Consider the following 12,377-nt stretch of genomic DNA (forward strand, 5'->3'; position numbering starts at 1 on the left):
GCCGGCAGCGGGGAGCCAGGGCCCCCCCAGAAAGCCCCGCTTTGCCACAAGCCCGGGGCAGGACCCTGTCCTGAGGGGGCCCTGGCGGGCAGAGGAGGTCACGGCTCGGGAAAGGGGAGGCAGGACAGGGCATCCGAGCCCCAGCTGCAGCCCCCCGACGGCGCGCACCCCCCCGCGCAGGGCCGAGGCTGCTGCGGGGCCTGGAGAAGGGGTGCACCTGTGGGTGCAGCCGCAGCCCTCGGGTCCCGGAGCGTCCCCTCCACCCCCGGCCCCACGCCCCGGGGCCCAGCAGGTGCAGTGAGCTCAGGAGGCATGGACACCAGGCGTCTTTTATTGACAAACTGAAACAGCGGCCGGGCAGCACCCGCACGTGCGCGCGGTCCTGGGCCCCCAGGAAGCAGGGGCCCGGCGCGCAGCACCCGCCGGCAAGCTCGCCGCCGGCCGAGCCTCCGAGGAGCCCAGCGCCCGGGGCCCCCGGCGAGCCGCGTCCTGGGAGGGCCCGGGCAACGCCGTCCGTAGAAAACCATAAAAACATAGACTGTTCGTCCGCAAGTCCCCGCTGCAAATTACGCTTACAGGCAGAAGATTATAAAAATACGAAGCTAACAAACTTTACAAATCCCTCCCTGCTTCGTCGGTTTCGTTTTTTGCTGTGGTTTTGGTAAGAATTCCTGCCGTGAAAAGAGCCGAGCCCTCTGCCCCGCCCTGGTGTCCCACTCGGGGAGGGGGCACCGCAGTCAGCCCACCTGCCCACGAGGCCTCGCCCCGGCCACCGCCGCGCAGGCCTCTGCCAAGGCCGTGAACCCCAAGGCTGAGCTTGGAAGCCCAAGTCCGTCCCGCCGGGTCCGCGGGGAAGGGGCCCGGCCGCGGCGGCCCTGCGCGTCCACGGCGCCCGGCCCGCGACAGCAGCCGGCGTCCGCCCAAGGCACTTGCGCGGCTGGCAGGGGCGGCCTCTCTCCGCCTCCCTCTGCTCACTTGCTCGTCCATCCGTCCATCCGCCTGCGTCCTCGCCCTCCATCCTGCGCCACGTCCGCGCCCCTCACGCCCCCGCCCGTCCCCTCCACTCCAGGCGCCGGCCTCAGACGTCCACCTCCCGCGGCCCCGGGGCGGCGGCCGCGACGCCGATGTCGAAGCAGGTGACCATCATGACGTGGGCCTTGCACAGGTCGACGCAGTGCGCCAGCGAGGCCGTGACGCGCTCCAGGGCCGCTAGGTACTCGGCCGACTCGGGCTCCAGCGCCGGGTCCACCTCGACTGTGGACAGGACACGGGGACGGCGGGGTCAGGGCCGGGCCCGGGGTTCCCGCGGCGCCCCCCCCCTCCCGCCCGGGCGTCCCCCGCACTCACACTGCCCCCGCCAGCGGCCGGGCTCCACCATCAGGCGGCCCTGGGTGGCCGCCAGCTCCCGGCGCAGGCTCTCGTGCTCGGCCCGCAGCTCCCGCAGCCTCTGCTCTCTGCGCGCTGCCGGCCTCAAGCCCTGGGGGCACAGCGGGCTCAGCGGCAGGCGGGGGTCCGCAACGCGGGCCGGGCTGACCACCCCCCCCGCCCGGGGCTGAGCGCAGCCTCGGAGCCCCTGCGTGCCAGGGGCCGCCTCCTACCTCCTCCACGTCCCGGTAGGGCTGCGGACAGAGACAAGGGGACGCGGTCAGCTCCCAGGCGGGCCCCGATGGGAGGCCCCGGCCACCCCGGGGCAGCCCCCGGCCCGCCCCGACCTCGGTGGGCGCGTCGGGCGGGGGCGGGCGGTGCCGCTGCAGGCGCTGCACGTCGTCGATCTCATACACCTTGATCTCGAAGGGCTCCTTCCGTGCACTGGCCAGGGGTGGCGGCAGGTCCACCCACTGCCCGGGGAGGCCGGCCTTGCGGCCCAGGGCGGCAGCGTCGGGCAGGGGGGCCGGGATCAGCCGCCGCCGCTGCAGGCCTGGAAGGGAGGGAGAGGGGCTGGGCTGGCGGCCGGAGGGCATCAAGGGGGGGCCAGCCTGGGGTCCTGCTGGGAGGGCCCCCTGGGTCCCAGCCCAGAAGTCTCCAGCCAGATGCCCAGTCCACAGCCTGGCCAGACCCTGCCCCAACTGGGTCAAAGGGCAAGCCTGGAGAACAGACAGGCAAGGGGTTTCCACCACTGCCCCCTCCCATAATCACCTTAGCCGGTCTACTCTCCTGACTGCGGGAGATGCCCAGCCCCAGACCCCTGCCCTGGACAACCCACTGCCCTCGCTGACCCCTGCCCCTTCCTGTACCCCACTTCCCCAGCAGCTGCTCCCCCAGGCACAGAGCACAGGCCCCAAAAACCGAGGGGACCTGGAGGAGGCAGGGGCAGCCAGGCCACCGGGCACCCTGGGGGAAGTCCCCGAGGCCCAAGCCAGCCGGCACGCGGGCACCAAACGTGCCCAGGAGGCGCGCGCCAGGGGACTGGGAAGGGTGGGTGCGGCGCACACCGACACCCCAAGCCCGCACGTGCCCGTGGCCGCTGGGGGCCGCCTGCACTGAGACCCGGGAGGCCGGGGACCCCGCGCCATGGCCCACCTGTGGCCCGCTTCTTGGGGGACTTGAGGCTGCGGGCGCGGGCGCCTGGCGAGGCAGCCCCGCTCTCGCTGGTGGAGTCAGGGGCGGACGAGGCGCTGCCAGTGGCCTCGCTGTCGCGCACCACGCTCTCGTAGCCGCTGCTGCCGCCGCTGCCGCCACCGTGGTAGAAGAGCGCCGTGCGGCCCATGGCGGGGGGCAGCTCGCCACTCAGCACGCTGCTGTTGTCGCTGCCGTGGCCGCTGCTGTAGCGCTGCGGCCGCCGCGGCGCCGTCACCGTGCTGTAGGGCGAGGGCAGCGCAGGCCGCTCCTCCGCCACGTTCACGCCGCTGTCGTTGCCACTGTCCGAGTCGGCCGAGCCCCACGAGGGGCCGGCCCCGGGCGCACCGCCGGCCGCCAGCTCGTGCACGCGGCTGTGGGCCGCCCGCAGCGCCTGCTTGGCGCCCATGACGGTGCCCCGGCCAGCCTTGGCCCCGACGCCGGGCGCCACGCGGGGGGCCGCCCTGGGCGTGGCCACGGGGCCGCCGGGGGGCCTGCCCGCCGCGTGGGGGGCCCGCGTGCCAACCGCCGCCAGGCTGCGGCCCTTGCTCCCGCCGCCGGCGGGGGGCTTGGCGGCCCCCGCGGCCTTGGCCGGGCTGCCCCTGCAGGCAGGCGCGGGCCCCGGCGTGGGGCTGGCAGACGGCACCCCCAGCCTGGGCACGGCCCGCCCCGGGCGCCCAGCGGCCTCCCTGGCCCTGCCGCCAGGCACCGGGCCCTCACTGCGCTCCAGCAAGCAGTGGCCGGCTGGCCGCTGCGCCCCCTCCGCCTTGCCGGGCCGGCCCCTCCAGCCGGGGGCGGCCCTGGGGGCGGCCTGGTCAGCGCGGACCCCGGGCCTGGCCTCCTCTTCCCCACGGGGGGCGGCGGCCGGGCCGGGGCCGCCCCTGTGCTCGAGGCTGGACTTGCGCACGGGGGGGGCCGGCGCGGCCGTCCCGCTGGGCCTCGGGAGGAGGCCGCCCCTGGCGGCAGGTCCCCTGCGGCTGCCAGGGGACGGGGGCGGCTTCAGGCTGCCCGAGGGCGCGGGGACCTCCGCGCAGGCCGCGGTCGGCGTGCTCACGCCCAGCGTGGTGGCCCCTCTGCGCAGTGGGGGGATTCGGGCCACGGCCTCAGGGGGCCGGGCCACCCTGGCCACAACCTCACAGCCATCCACCACCCTCTGGGTGCAGGCCAGCTCCAGCCGGGCCTCGGGCGGCCAGGGGCAGCCGGGAGAGGTCGCGCGGGGCGCGGCGCCATCGTCCATTCGGCGCGTCCATGGGTCCTCCAACGGGCCTTCGGGGCCCCGGGGAGGGCAGCCCGCGCGGCCAGTGGTTGAGGCGGCCCTGGGCTTGCGGGGCAGGCTGGAGTGGATGGTCTGGCCGGGGCGCGGCCCCCGGGGGCTCCCGGGCTTGGGCTCCCTGCCCGCGTGGGCGGGCGTCACCGGAGCCGCGTCCACAGGGCGAGGCCCACCCGCTCGGCGCGGCGCAGAGGAGCCAGAGCTGCCGCCCTCCAGCCCGGGGGCGCCCAGGGGCTCGGGCCCAGCAGGTGAGCTGGGGCCGTGGGTCTCCGGACTGCCCGGAAGGGGGGGCTGCGGCACAGGGCCGTGACCGTCCACGGCACAGAGTCCAAGCTCGCCGCGCCACGTGCTGACGGGGGAGCCGTGGCCGCCGTCCTCCAGGCCGGGGGCGCCCCCGGGGCCAGTGCAGGCGTCCATCTCGTCGTTGAGGCTGCTGATGATGCTGACCGGCCGGGAGCCCGAGGCGAGGGCCTGCAGCGAGCAGTCGCTGCCGAAGCTGGCCAGGCTGGCCGGCCGCCCGCGGCTCCCCTGGCCCCCCAGGGGCAGCTCCTCCACCACCATGAACACCAGCTCGTCCTCGCCGTTGAGCTCCACGGGCTGCTGCAGTGTGACCGTGGCAGTCAGCAGGCCGCGCTCCAGACAGCGGCCGCGCGCGGGCAGGCGGGGGCTGCCGGCGTCCAAGGGCCTCGGCGTCCGGCCCTCCTGTCCATATGTGCCTGCAGAGGAGCCACGCGCTCCGCCATCGGGGTCCCCTCCCCCTGGCTCTTCGGGCTGCCGAGGGGGCGGCGGGGCCGGGCCGGGCAGCGGCCGCACGTCCCCCCCCGCAGCGGCGAGGTCTGGCCCGGGGCCACTGGCCTCTCTCAGCTCCCCGCGGGCGCCCGCCTGCTCGGGGGGCGAGGGCCCCCTGCTGTCGCAGGCGGGGCCGGCCGGGGGCCCCTCGCGGCCGTCAATCCACTCCAGCCGCTCCTGCAGCTCGGCGAAGGTGCTGCAGCGGAGGTGGTCGCTGTCGGCGTCGCGGGGCGTCTGGGGGGGCCGGCGGCCGCTCAGCGCAGGCACGATGGGCACGAAGTCGGGCGGGCCCTCGTTGTCGGTGAGCTCGCGGTCGGACAGCACCGCCCCGCCGGGCCCCACGTAGACGACCGTGTCGCAGGACTGCTCGCTGCTCGACGAGTAGTCGGGGTCCGCGCGCGGGCCGGGGGCCAGGCGCTCGGGGTCCAGCGCCACGGTGCGCGGGTGGAAGGGTCGCAGCAGCGGGGGGCGGCGGGCGCAGCCCTCCTCGCACGAGCTCTCGCCGCCCGACGAGCTGGACGCGTCCTGGAGGGGAGGGGCGGCTGGTCAGAGGGCGAGGACCCCTGGCCCAGTGCCGCCCACCCACCCTGGCCCTGCCCCAGGGCCCCGGCCCCGCGCTGCCCGCCCAACCCCGGCCCTGCCCCAGGCCCCGGCCCCCGCACCGCCCGCCCGCCCCCTGGCCCCAGCTCCAGCAGCGCAGGCCCAGCTCCCAGCAGAGGGACGGCTGCAGGCGCCTCCAGTCAGGACCCCGTGCCAGGAGGGCCCTGGAGCCTCGCGCCAGGCGTGCCGCCGGGTCTCCCTGGGACGCACAATTCCTGAGTGACCCGGGCCTGCCTGAGCCGGAGCCTGTAAACCGCCCGGCCTCGGCGGAGCGAGCCCGGGCCTGGCAGCGGGCAGCGCGCCCACAGGCCCCAGCTGCCCACACCCGCCCCGGGGTCAGGCGGCCCGCGCGGGGCTCCCCGGGGGCGGCGCCCGTTCCAGGCCGGCAGGGGCCTCGGGGGCGGGGAGGGCGCACGAGCCCACCTTGGCCTTTCTCCTGCGCAGGCGGTGCAGCCGGGCGGCCACCTGCACGGTGCTCAGCGTCTCGGCGTGGCGGGCCGGGGCGTCCGAGACGTGGGCGATCATGGTGGCGCGGCAGCTGGAGGACGCCAGGGCCTCGCGCAGGAGCACGGTCAGCCTGTGGTCCCTGGGGGGGGACTGCTCAGGGCACGCAGGGACCGGGGGACCTCCCCGAGCCCCGGGCCGCAGACCCGCCGCTCACCTGTAGGGCACGTGCTTGGCGCCGTTGAGCAGGGCCAGGAGGACACTGCCCAGAGCCGACGGGGACAGGCACGGGGGTCCCCCGGGGGCCTCGCCGGCCCCACCCGACGCGCCGCAGCTGCCCAGGTCGATGAGGTGCAGGCGGCTGCGGCCTCCAGACACTGAAACCGAGGCGGGCGGTGGGCAGCGCAGCCCCAGACCCCCAGCCCTGCCCAGGTCCCTGCCAGCACCCCCAGGGGTCAGCAGGCCGCCAGGCGTTAGGGGAGGGACGGGGGGCTCTCAGCCACGATGCACACCTGCACAGGACGCACACCTGTGTGCACTCACACTGCCACACACAGCCACGTGCACACCCTAGCTGTGCACCCCTACTCAGTGCTCACACCCACGCACGCCTGCACGCACGCACACCCACGTGCACACACCGCAGCTGTGCACACCCATTTGGACACCCACATGCACACGCCCGCATGCATACACAAAGGGACACACGCCTGCGTGCACACACCCCAGCCACAAACATCCACACGCACACGTGCCCGCACACACACACGCCCCCGTGCACAAACAGCAGCCGTGCACACCCACGCTCAGTGGTGCACCACACTGCGCCTCCGGCACCTACTTCCGCCCTGGCCGCCCCTCTCCATGCGATACTGGTAGACATGCAGTGTGAAGAGCAGGTGGGAGCTGCGCCGGGCATCCTCCCCGCAGCCGGGCCGGCTGGAGCCGCGCGCCGCCAGGGCCGCATCCAGGTAGAAGGCGGCCTTCTCGGCCGTGGGCGCCCGCAGCTCGCTCTGGCTCTGGAGCTGCAGGCAAGTGGAGGACGCGTCCACCCCAGTCCGGCCCGCCGCGCCCGCCCCCGCCGGATGCGCCCCAGGGAGGGGCCGGCGTACCTGTGCCCCGCAGGCGGGGTCCTCCCGCAGGCACGCGCCTGGGGACCGGGGGTCCTGGGGACTGCCGGAGGCCACCTCAGCCAGCAGGTCGCGCACGCCCGGCTCGCGTCCGCACACCTCCACGGCCGAGACGCGCACCGAGAAGCGGGTGCCTGCGCGCTGGCGCTGCTCGCCGAGGAGCTTGAAGAGCCAGGCGATGGCGCAGGGCACGACGCCCAGGCCCCGGGCCGAGCCGTCCTCCCCGATCATCGTGTGCGACTTGCCTGGGGGCCGCGGCGCGTCAGGGCCAGGCCGGGCCCGTGCCAAGCCCCCGCCCCGGCTCCCCGCAGGCCGCGCCGCCTCCCCAGGCCCCGCGCCCACCCACAGCCAGGCAAGGACCCCTCCCCATGTGGGCCCGGGCCCGGCGACCACCGGACGGGGCGGCACGAGCGGGCCACGCGGACCCACGCCAGGGGCCCCGGGCTCACCGAGGCTCGTGTGGCCGAAGGAGAAAATGCAGCCGTCGGCCCCGCCCACCACGGCCTGCAGCACGTCCGTCACCGTCGCCGAGCAGACCTCCGCCTGGGGGGCCGAGAGTCAGGGGGGCTGGGGCCACGGCCACAGCCAGGCCACGGTCCCCACCGCTCACACGATCCGCTCACACGTACCCAAGACAGACCTCACGCGCGCAACGAGCCCGAGACACGGACGTCATGCGTGCACACAGAATAGGACACAGAACCCAAACACAGACGCCACAGAGAAGGCGCACAAGAGACACGGGGGAAAGATGCACACGCGGCGCAGAGGACACACAGACGGGGCGTGGGACAGAGCACGCAGAAGGACCGACGTGTGTGCACACGCCGTGCACGGAGCACAAGGATGGCTCGTCACACCCACGACACACACGGCAGAGACGCGGGACGAGGGGGGCCCTGGCGGCGCGGCGTACGCTGCCGTCCACACGGGTGGGCTCGGGTGGCCGGTGTCCCCCTGCCCCTGGAAGAGGCCGGCACCCCGCCAGGCACGGGCCCGAGCTGCCGCCTACCTGCTCAGCGTCCTGGGGGAAGACGGCGTCGAAGGCAAACGTCCTGGGCACCGCGGCGGAAGTGGCTCGCCGGGGGCCTGCGCCGCCCGGGAGCCCTGCGGCGGGGGTCGTGGAGGGTCACCTGCTTCTTCCGGGGGTCCACCTTCAGGCAGGACGCGGCCCCGGCCGCTCGCTGGGGCCCCTGCGCAGGCCAGATGCGCAGCACGACGCGGACCTGGAGGCGGCACGGCCTGAGCACGCCCGCCGCCTAATTACAGGGCAGCGCCGCGCCAGGCAGGGCGGCCTCAGGGGCGCGGGGTGCCCTCGCCCGGCCCGGCCCTGCCCGTGAGGTCAGCGGGCGGGGCAGGCGGGCGGGGCGTGGGGGCAGGGGAGCCCACCCCAAGAGCCCGCGAGCCTCCCGGGGCCCCCCGGGGATTTTCCCAGCCCCCCACAGCCCACGGGACCCTGGGACCCGCGTTCCAGGGCGCTGCCGGCCCCCACCTCCCCGCCTCGCCGCGGCTGCACGAGGAGGCGGCTGTGCAGGGCCCCCAGTCCTCACAGCCTGGGCACGGCCAGCGGCGGCGGGCAGCGCCAGGTCTCCTGGCTCCCGGTCAGGGCGCCCCCAGCTCGGGGTCCCCAGGACCGCGGGGCCTCCCCCACCCACGCAGCGCGTCCCAGGTCCGCCTGGAGCGGCTGGTGAGAGCACTCGTTCACTCGCTCAGCACAGCACACTCCACCCCTCCGTTCACGCACTCGTTCACACACTCATTCATGCACACTTCACTCATTCATTCATTCATGCGCAGGTTCACTCGTTCATTCATGCACACTTCATTCATTCACACACTCATCTGTTCACGCGCTCATTCGTGCCCAGGTTCACTCGCTCATGCACACATACTTCACTCATTCATGAACACTGCATTCTTCACACACACTTCACTCCTTCACTTATTCACGAGCAGATTCGCCCATTCATTCACGCACACCTATTCGCTCACACACATTCGTTCATTCACACACTTTACTCATTCACTCGTGCAGTCATTCAGGCACAGGTTCACGCGTTCATTCATGTACACATCATTCACTCACGCACACTTCACTCATTCGCTCACGTACACTTCGCTCATTCAGGCACAAGTTCACTCTGGAGCCTCAGGTAAGTGACGGTTCCCCCAAAGGCGCCCCAAGGAGGTAGATGGGGGCTGAGAGGAGCCGTGGTGACGAGGCAGCCACCCTCCAGGGCCCCCATCCCTGGGTACCCCAGCCGTGTACCTTGCTTTGGAGCTGGGGGGAGGGCACGAGGGACAGACCTGGCCTCCCAACACCCCAAGCCCCTCCTCGGCCGGCCCAGCAAACTGCAAAGTGCAGCCCCCGGGAAAGCGTCTCTGCAGACCAGACCCACGGAGCCACCACCTCCCACAGAAAGCCCCTCCTCCCCCAGCTCGCCAGCCCCAGGCTTTTGCCAAAGCCCTGCTAGTTGCCAAGGGCCTGGCCCCGTCCCGCCTGGCCCTGCAGAGGTCTGCACGAGCGCCTTCGTGGCAGGAAGGAGTGGACGAGAGCATGCACAGTGGACGGTGGGCCAGGAGGCCCTGGGCAGGGGTTCGGGGACCGTGGCGTTTCTGCCACCAGAGCCAGCTCAGGCACCCCGACGGGCAGGACGCGGGGCCAGTGGAGAGCCAGACGGCAAACTGGCCGGGGAAGGACAGCGAGCTGTTCCAAAGGACATGCCAGTTCTGGTCGCACGGTCCCAGGGTGGTCGGACAGGGAGACAGGGCGGCCGAGGCTGGGGCAGCAGTGGGCACTGGGGGTGCCAGGACCAAGGCACAGCCTCCACTCATAGCGGAATCAACGTCCCCGTCTCCAAAGCACAGAAATGTTCCCCGAACGTGCCCCTTGAGTGGGCGGGCTCCTGAGGTCCCAGCACCCCAGCACCCCACAGGGCCTGCAGAGACCGGACCACAGCTAGAGCCCAGAGCCAGCAGCGCCGCGGGCGCCCCGAGCCTGGGCCAGGAGTGGTCACTGGGCAAAGTGCGTCCCGTGAAGCCGCTCCAGAGCAGCCGAAGGCCCCTTGGCGCTAAGGACCCTCCACCTCGTGCCGGAGAAGAAGGCCGTCCGCTCTCAGATTAAATCGCCCATTTCTCAACTACGGCATAAATCAAATCACCCAAGACTCGTGTCAGAGCCAGTGTTTTCCAGGGGGTCCATCATAAGCGGCAGGGACGCAGCGGCGGCGGGCTGTGCATGGTGGCGGGGGGCGCCGCCCTCTCCTCTCAGGCCTGCGGCCGCCAGAACAGAGGCGGGGTCCGGTCTCCAGGGCGCAGGGAGGACGCCTCTCGCGCCCTCGCCTCTGCTCACGTGCTCCATCAGGCAGGCATCGATTCCTTCATTCCCCGACGACGGGAATGAAACTACTCCACTTCTGAGCGTCACCGCAGAGCAGATGAAAGCACGCACTCCCCGGTAATTTTGGGCAATTTTCCTCCAGCGTGAACCCATCACCACTTCGGGAGCCAAATGGGTTCTGCAGATTGGAGAGACTTCCTGGCGGCGAGAGGCTGTGATTGCGCTCTTGGCGAGAAGCACTGCTGTCACGGGGACGGCGACAGCAATCCCACACGGAGCCCGACGGCCGGGCCAGCCCGGCGGAGAGGGCCCTGGCTGACCGCACCGGCCAGCGGCCGTGGCACCAGAACCCTGCAGCACCGCAGGGACGGGGCCTCCGCATGAGACGAGCAGGTCGACTCGCGCCCCTCCCGCTCAGCTCTCCAGGCCCCCTGGCGAGGAGGCCCAGGGAAGAGGAGGCACGGGACGCATAAAAAAGGGGCTTCCAGCTCCCACTTCAGCACAGGGGGCGGGTGCCCGGCACCCCCGCAGAGTCTTTTCTAACGCGGCGACTTGGTGGACGATCTTTAGCAGCACGTCCCCATCAGGGACGGAACCTGGTCTCGCTTCTCTTCTGTGACGATATTAAATGCCTTTCCCAAGTTTAACGAGGGCAGGGAAGGGGCCCTGGGGGTCCCGAAGGGAGGGGAGCAAAATCAGCCGTGGCCAAGAGGCTTTCGGGGGTGCTCGGTGGTCCGGAAACTGGGGGCAGAGGAGGTCCCTGGCACGGAGAAGGCCCAAAATCCCGGGGGGCTGGCCCGGGAGGAGGCAGAAGGCCGCTGGGCCCAGGCACCCGGCCACAGCAGAAACGTGCACTTCTGTAGCCGCCGCGTCCACGCGAGTGGCGGGCTCCACAGCCCGGCCAGACAGGCGTGACTCCTGGTGCCCAGCGCAGCAGGTCAGCGATCCGGGTGGGCACCAAGGCCAGGGCAGCTGAGGCCACAGCCAGAGGAGGGGTCACTGCCCCTGGCCGGGTCTCACCCTGCCAGCTTCCAGCCACACCGCCCCACCCACCTGCTCCGGGCCACACCCCCAGCTCAGGGCCACGCCCCTGGCTCTGGGCCACGCCCCTGGCTCTGGGCCACGCCCCCGGCTCTGGGCCACGCCTCCCCCGGGTCTCCCCCAGCCTTGCAGGAGGAGGCAGGCGCATGTGTGCAGGGAGGCGGGGGTCTCCCGGGCTGGCCCACCCTGCTGCCCCATCCACTGCAAGGCCTGAGGCCATCCCCAGGGGAGCTGCCCAGGGAAAGGAGCCGAACACGGCCGGGCAGGCCTGGCACTCCGCAGGGACCCTCCCCTCGGTCCCCTCGCACTGCTGGCCACAGGGACTGGGTGGCCCACCCTGCCACCCCAGCAGGCGCTCCTAGAGGCAGGAGCAGGCAAGATGGGAAATGGCAGCAGCAGTGGGGAGCCCGTCCTCCCCTGGGCTGGGCAGATGGGGGACAAGGGGAGTGGGGGACAGGGTACAGGACTAGGGGAGATGAGGGGGACAGGGGGACGAGAGGGATGAGGGGGGATGGGGGTAGGGATGAGGGGGATGGGGGGACGAGCAGGACAGGGGGACGAGGATGAGGGGGGACGGGGACGAGGAGGGATGTGGGGCAAGGGGGGCAGGGATGAGGGGGGATGGGGGCGAGGGGGACGAGGGGACCACTGCCACGTGCACGTGGTCCCAGGGGCCTCAGCCCACCACAACCAGCACCAACTGCCCAGCACCAGCCCTGACCAACCACCTCGTGCCCCCACCCCAGAGGCTGCCCCACGGCCTCCCGCCCCCACAGGCTTCTCCTCAAATGACCAAGCCCCGAGGGAAAGGACGGTTAGGGTTAGGGGTGGGGTGGGGAGGGCTGGGGCTGAGCTTGAGCAGGCAGGGGTGCGGTAAACGGCCTCTGCCTTGGCCCCTGGAGACCCCCACCCGGTCCCAGCAGTCCCCGAGGTGGCGGGCAGGGCTCTCCAGCCCCGGGCTGGGCCAGCCGCAGCGCCCGCGCCCTCACCCGGCACGTGGTCAGGAGCGTGCCGGCCCTAACGCCCCCGCGGCCGCGGCTCACCCTCCCCGGACACGAGGTTCCGGGGCCTCACGCCCTTCACGGGGGGCTCCTGCGGGACCGCGCCGGCTGCGCCACAGCAAGGGGGCGAGGCTTGCGGGCAGAGGGGGACGGCCAGGCCAAGGCCAGGAGGCGGGGGTCTCAGAGGCGCCCAGCCAGAAACCGTG

General features: G+C 72.8%; 1 protein-coding gene across 1 annotated transcript in view; it reads right to left on the reverse strand.

Moving 5' to 3' along the window:
• Window positions 1-310: 310 nt before the first annotated feature.
• The window catches only part of KIF26A (kinesin family member 26A), a 36,525-nt gene continuing 24,458 nt past the window's right edge, over window positions 311-12,377 (reverse strand). The window contains 12 exon segments of the mRNA XM_071213444.1: window positions 311-1,254; window positions 1,348-1,477; window positions 1,599-1,619; window positions 1,713-1,918; window positions 2,521-5,140; window positions 5,639-5,801; window positions 5,877-6,036; window positions 6,501-6,684; window positions 6,772-7,034; window positions 7,239-7,332; window positions 7,802-7,906; window positions 7,908-8,015. Coding sequence (XP_071069545.1) covers window positions 1,079-1,254; window positions 1,348-1,477; window positions 1,599-1,619; window positions 1,713-1,918; window positions 2,521-5,140; window positions 5,639-5,801; window positions 5,877-6,036; window positions 6,501-6,684; window positions 6,772-7,034; window positions 7,239-7,332; window positions 7,802-7,906; window positions 7,908-8,015 — 4,230 coding nt within the window. The 3' untranslated portion in view covers window positions 311-1,078.

The sequence above is a fragment of the Dasypus novemcinctus genome, chromosome 3 (assembly GCF_030445035.2).
Source record: "Dasypus novemcinctus isolate mDasNov1 chromosome 3, mDasNov1.1.hap2, whole genome shotgun sequence".
NCBI classification, from domain to species: domain Eukaryota; kingdom Metazoa; phylum Chordata; class Mammalia; order Cingulata; family Dasypodidae; genus Dasypus; species Dasypus novemcinctus.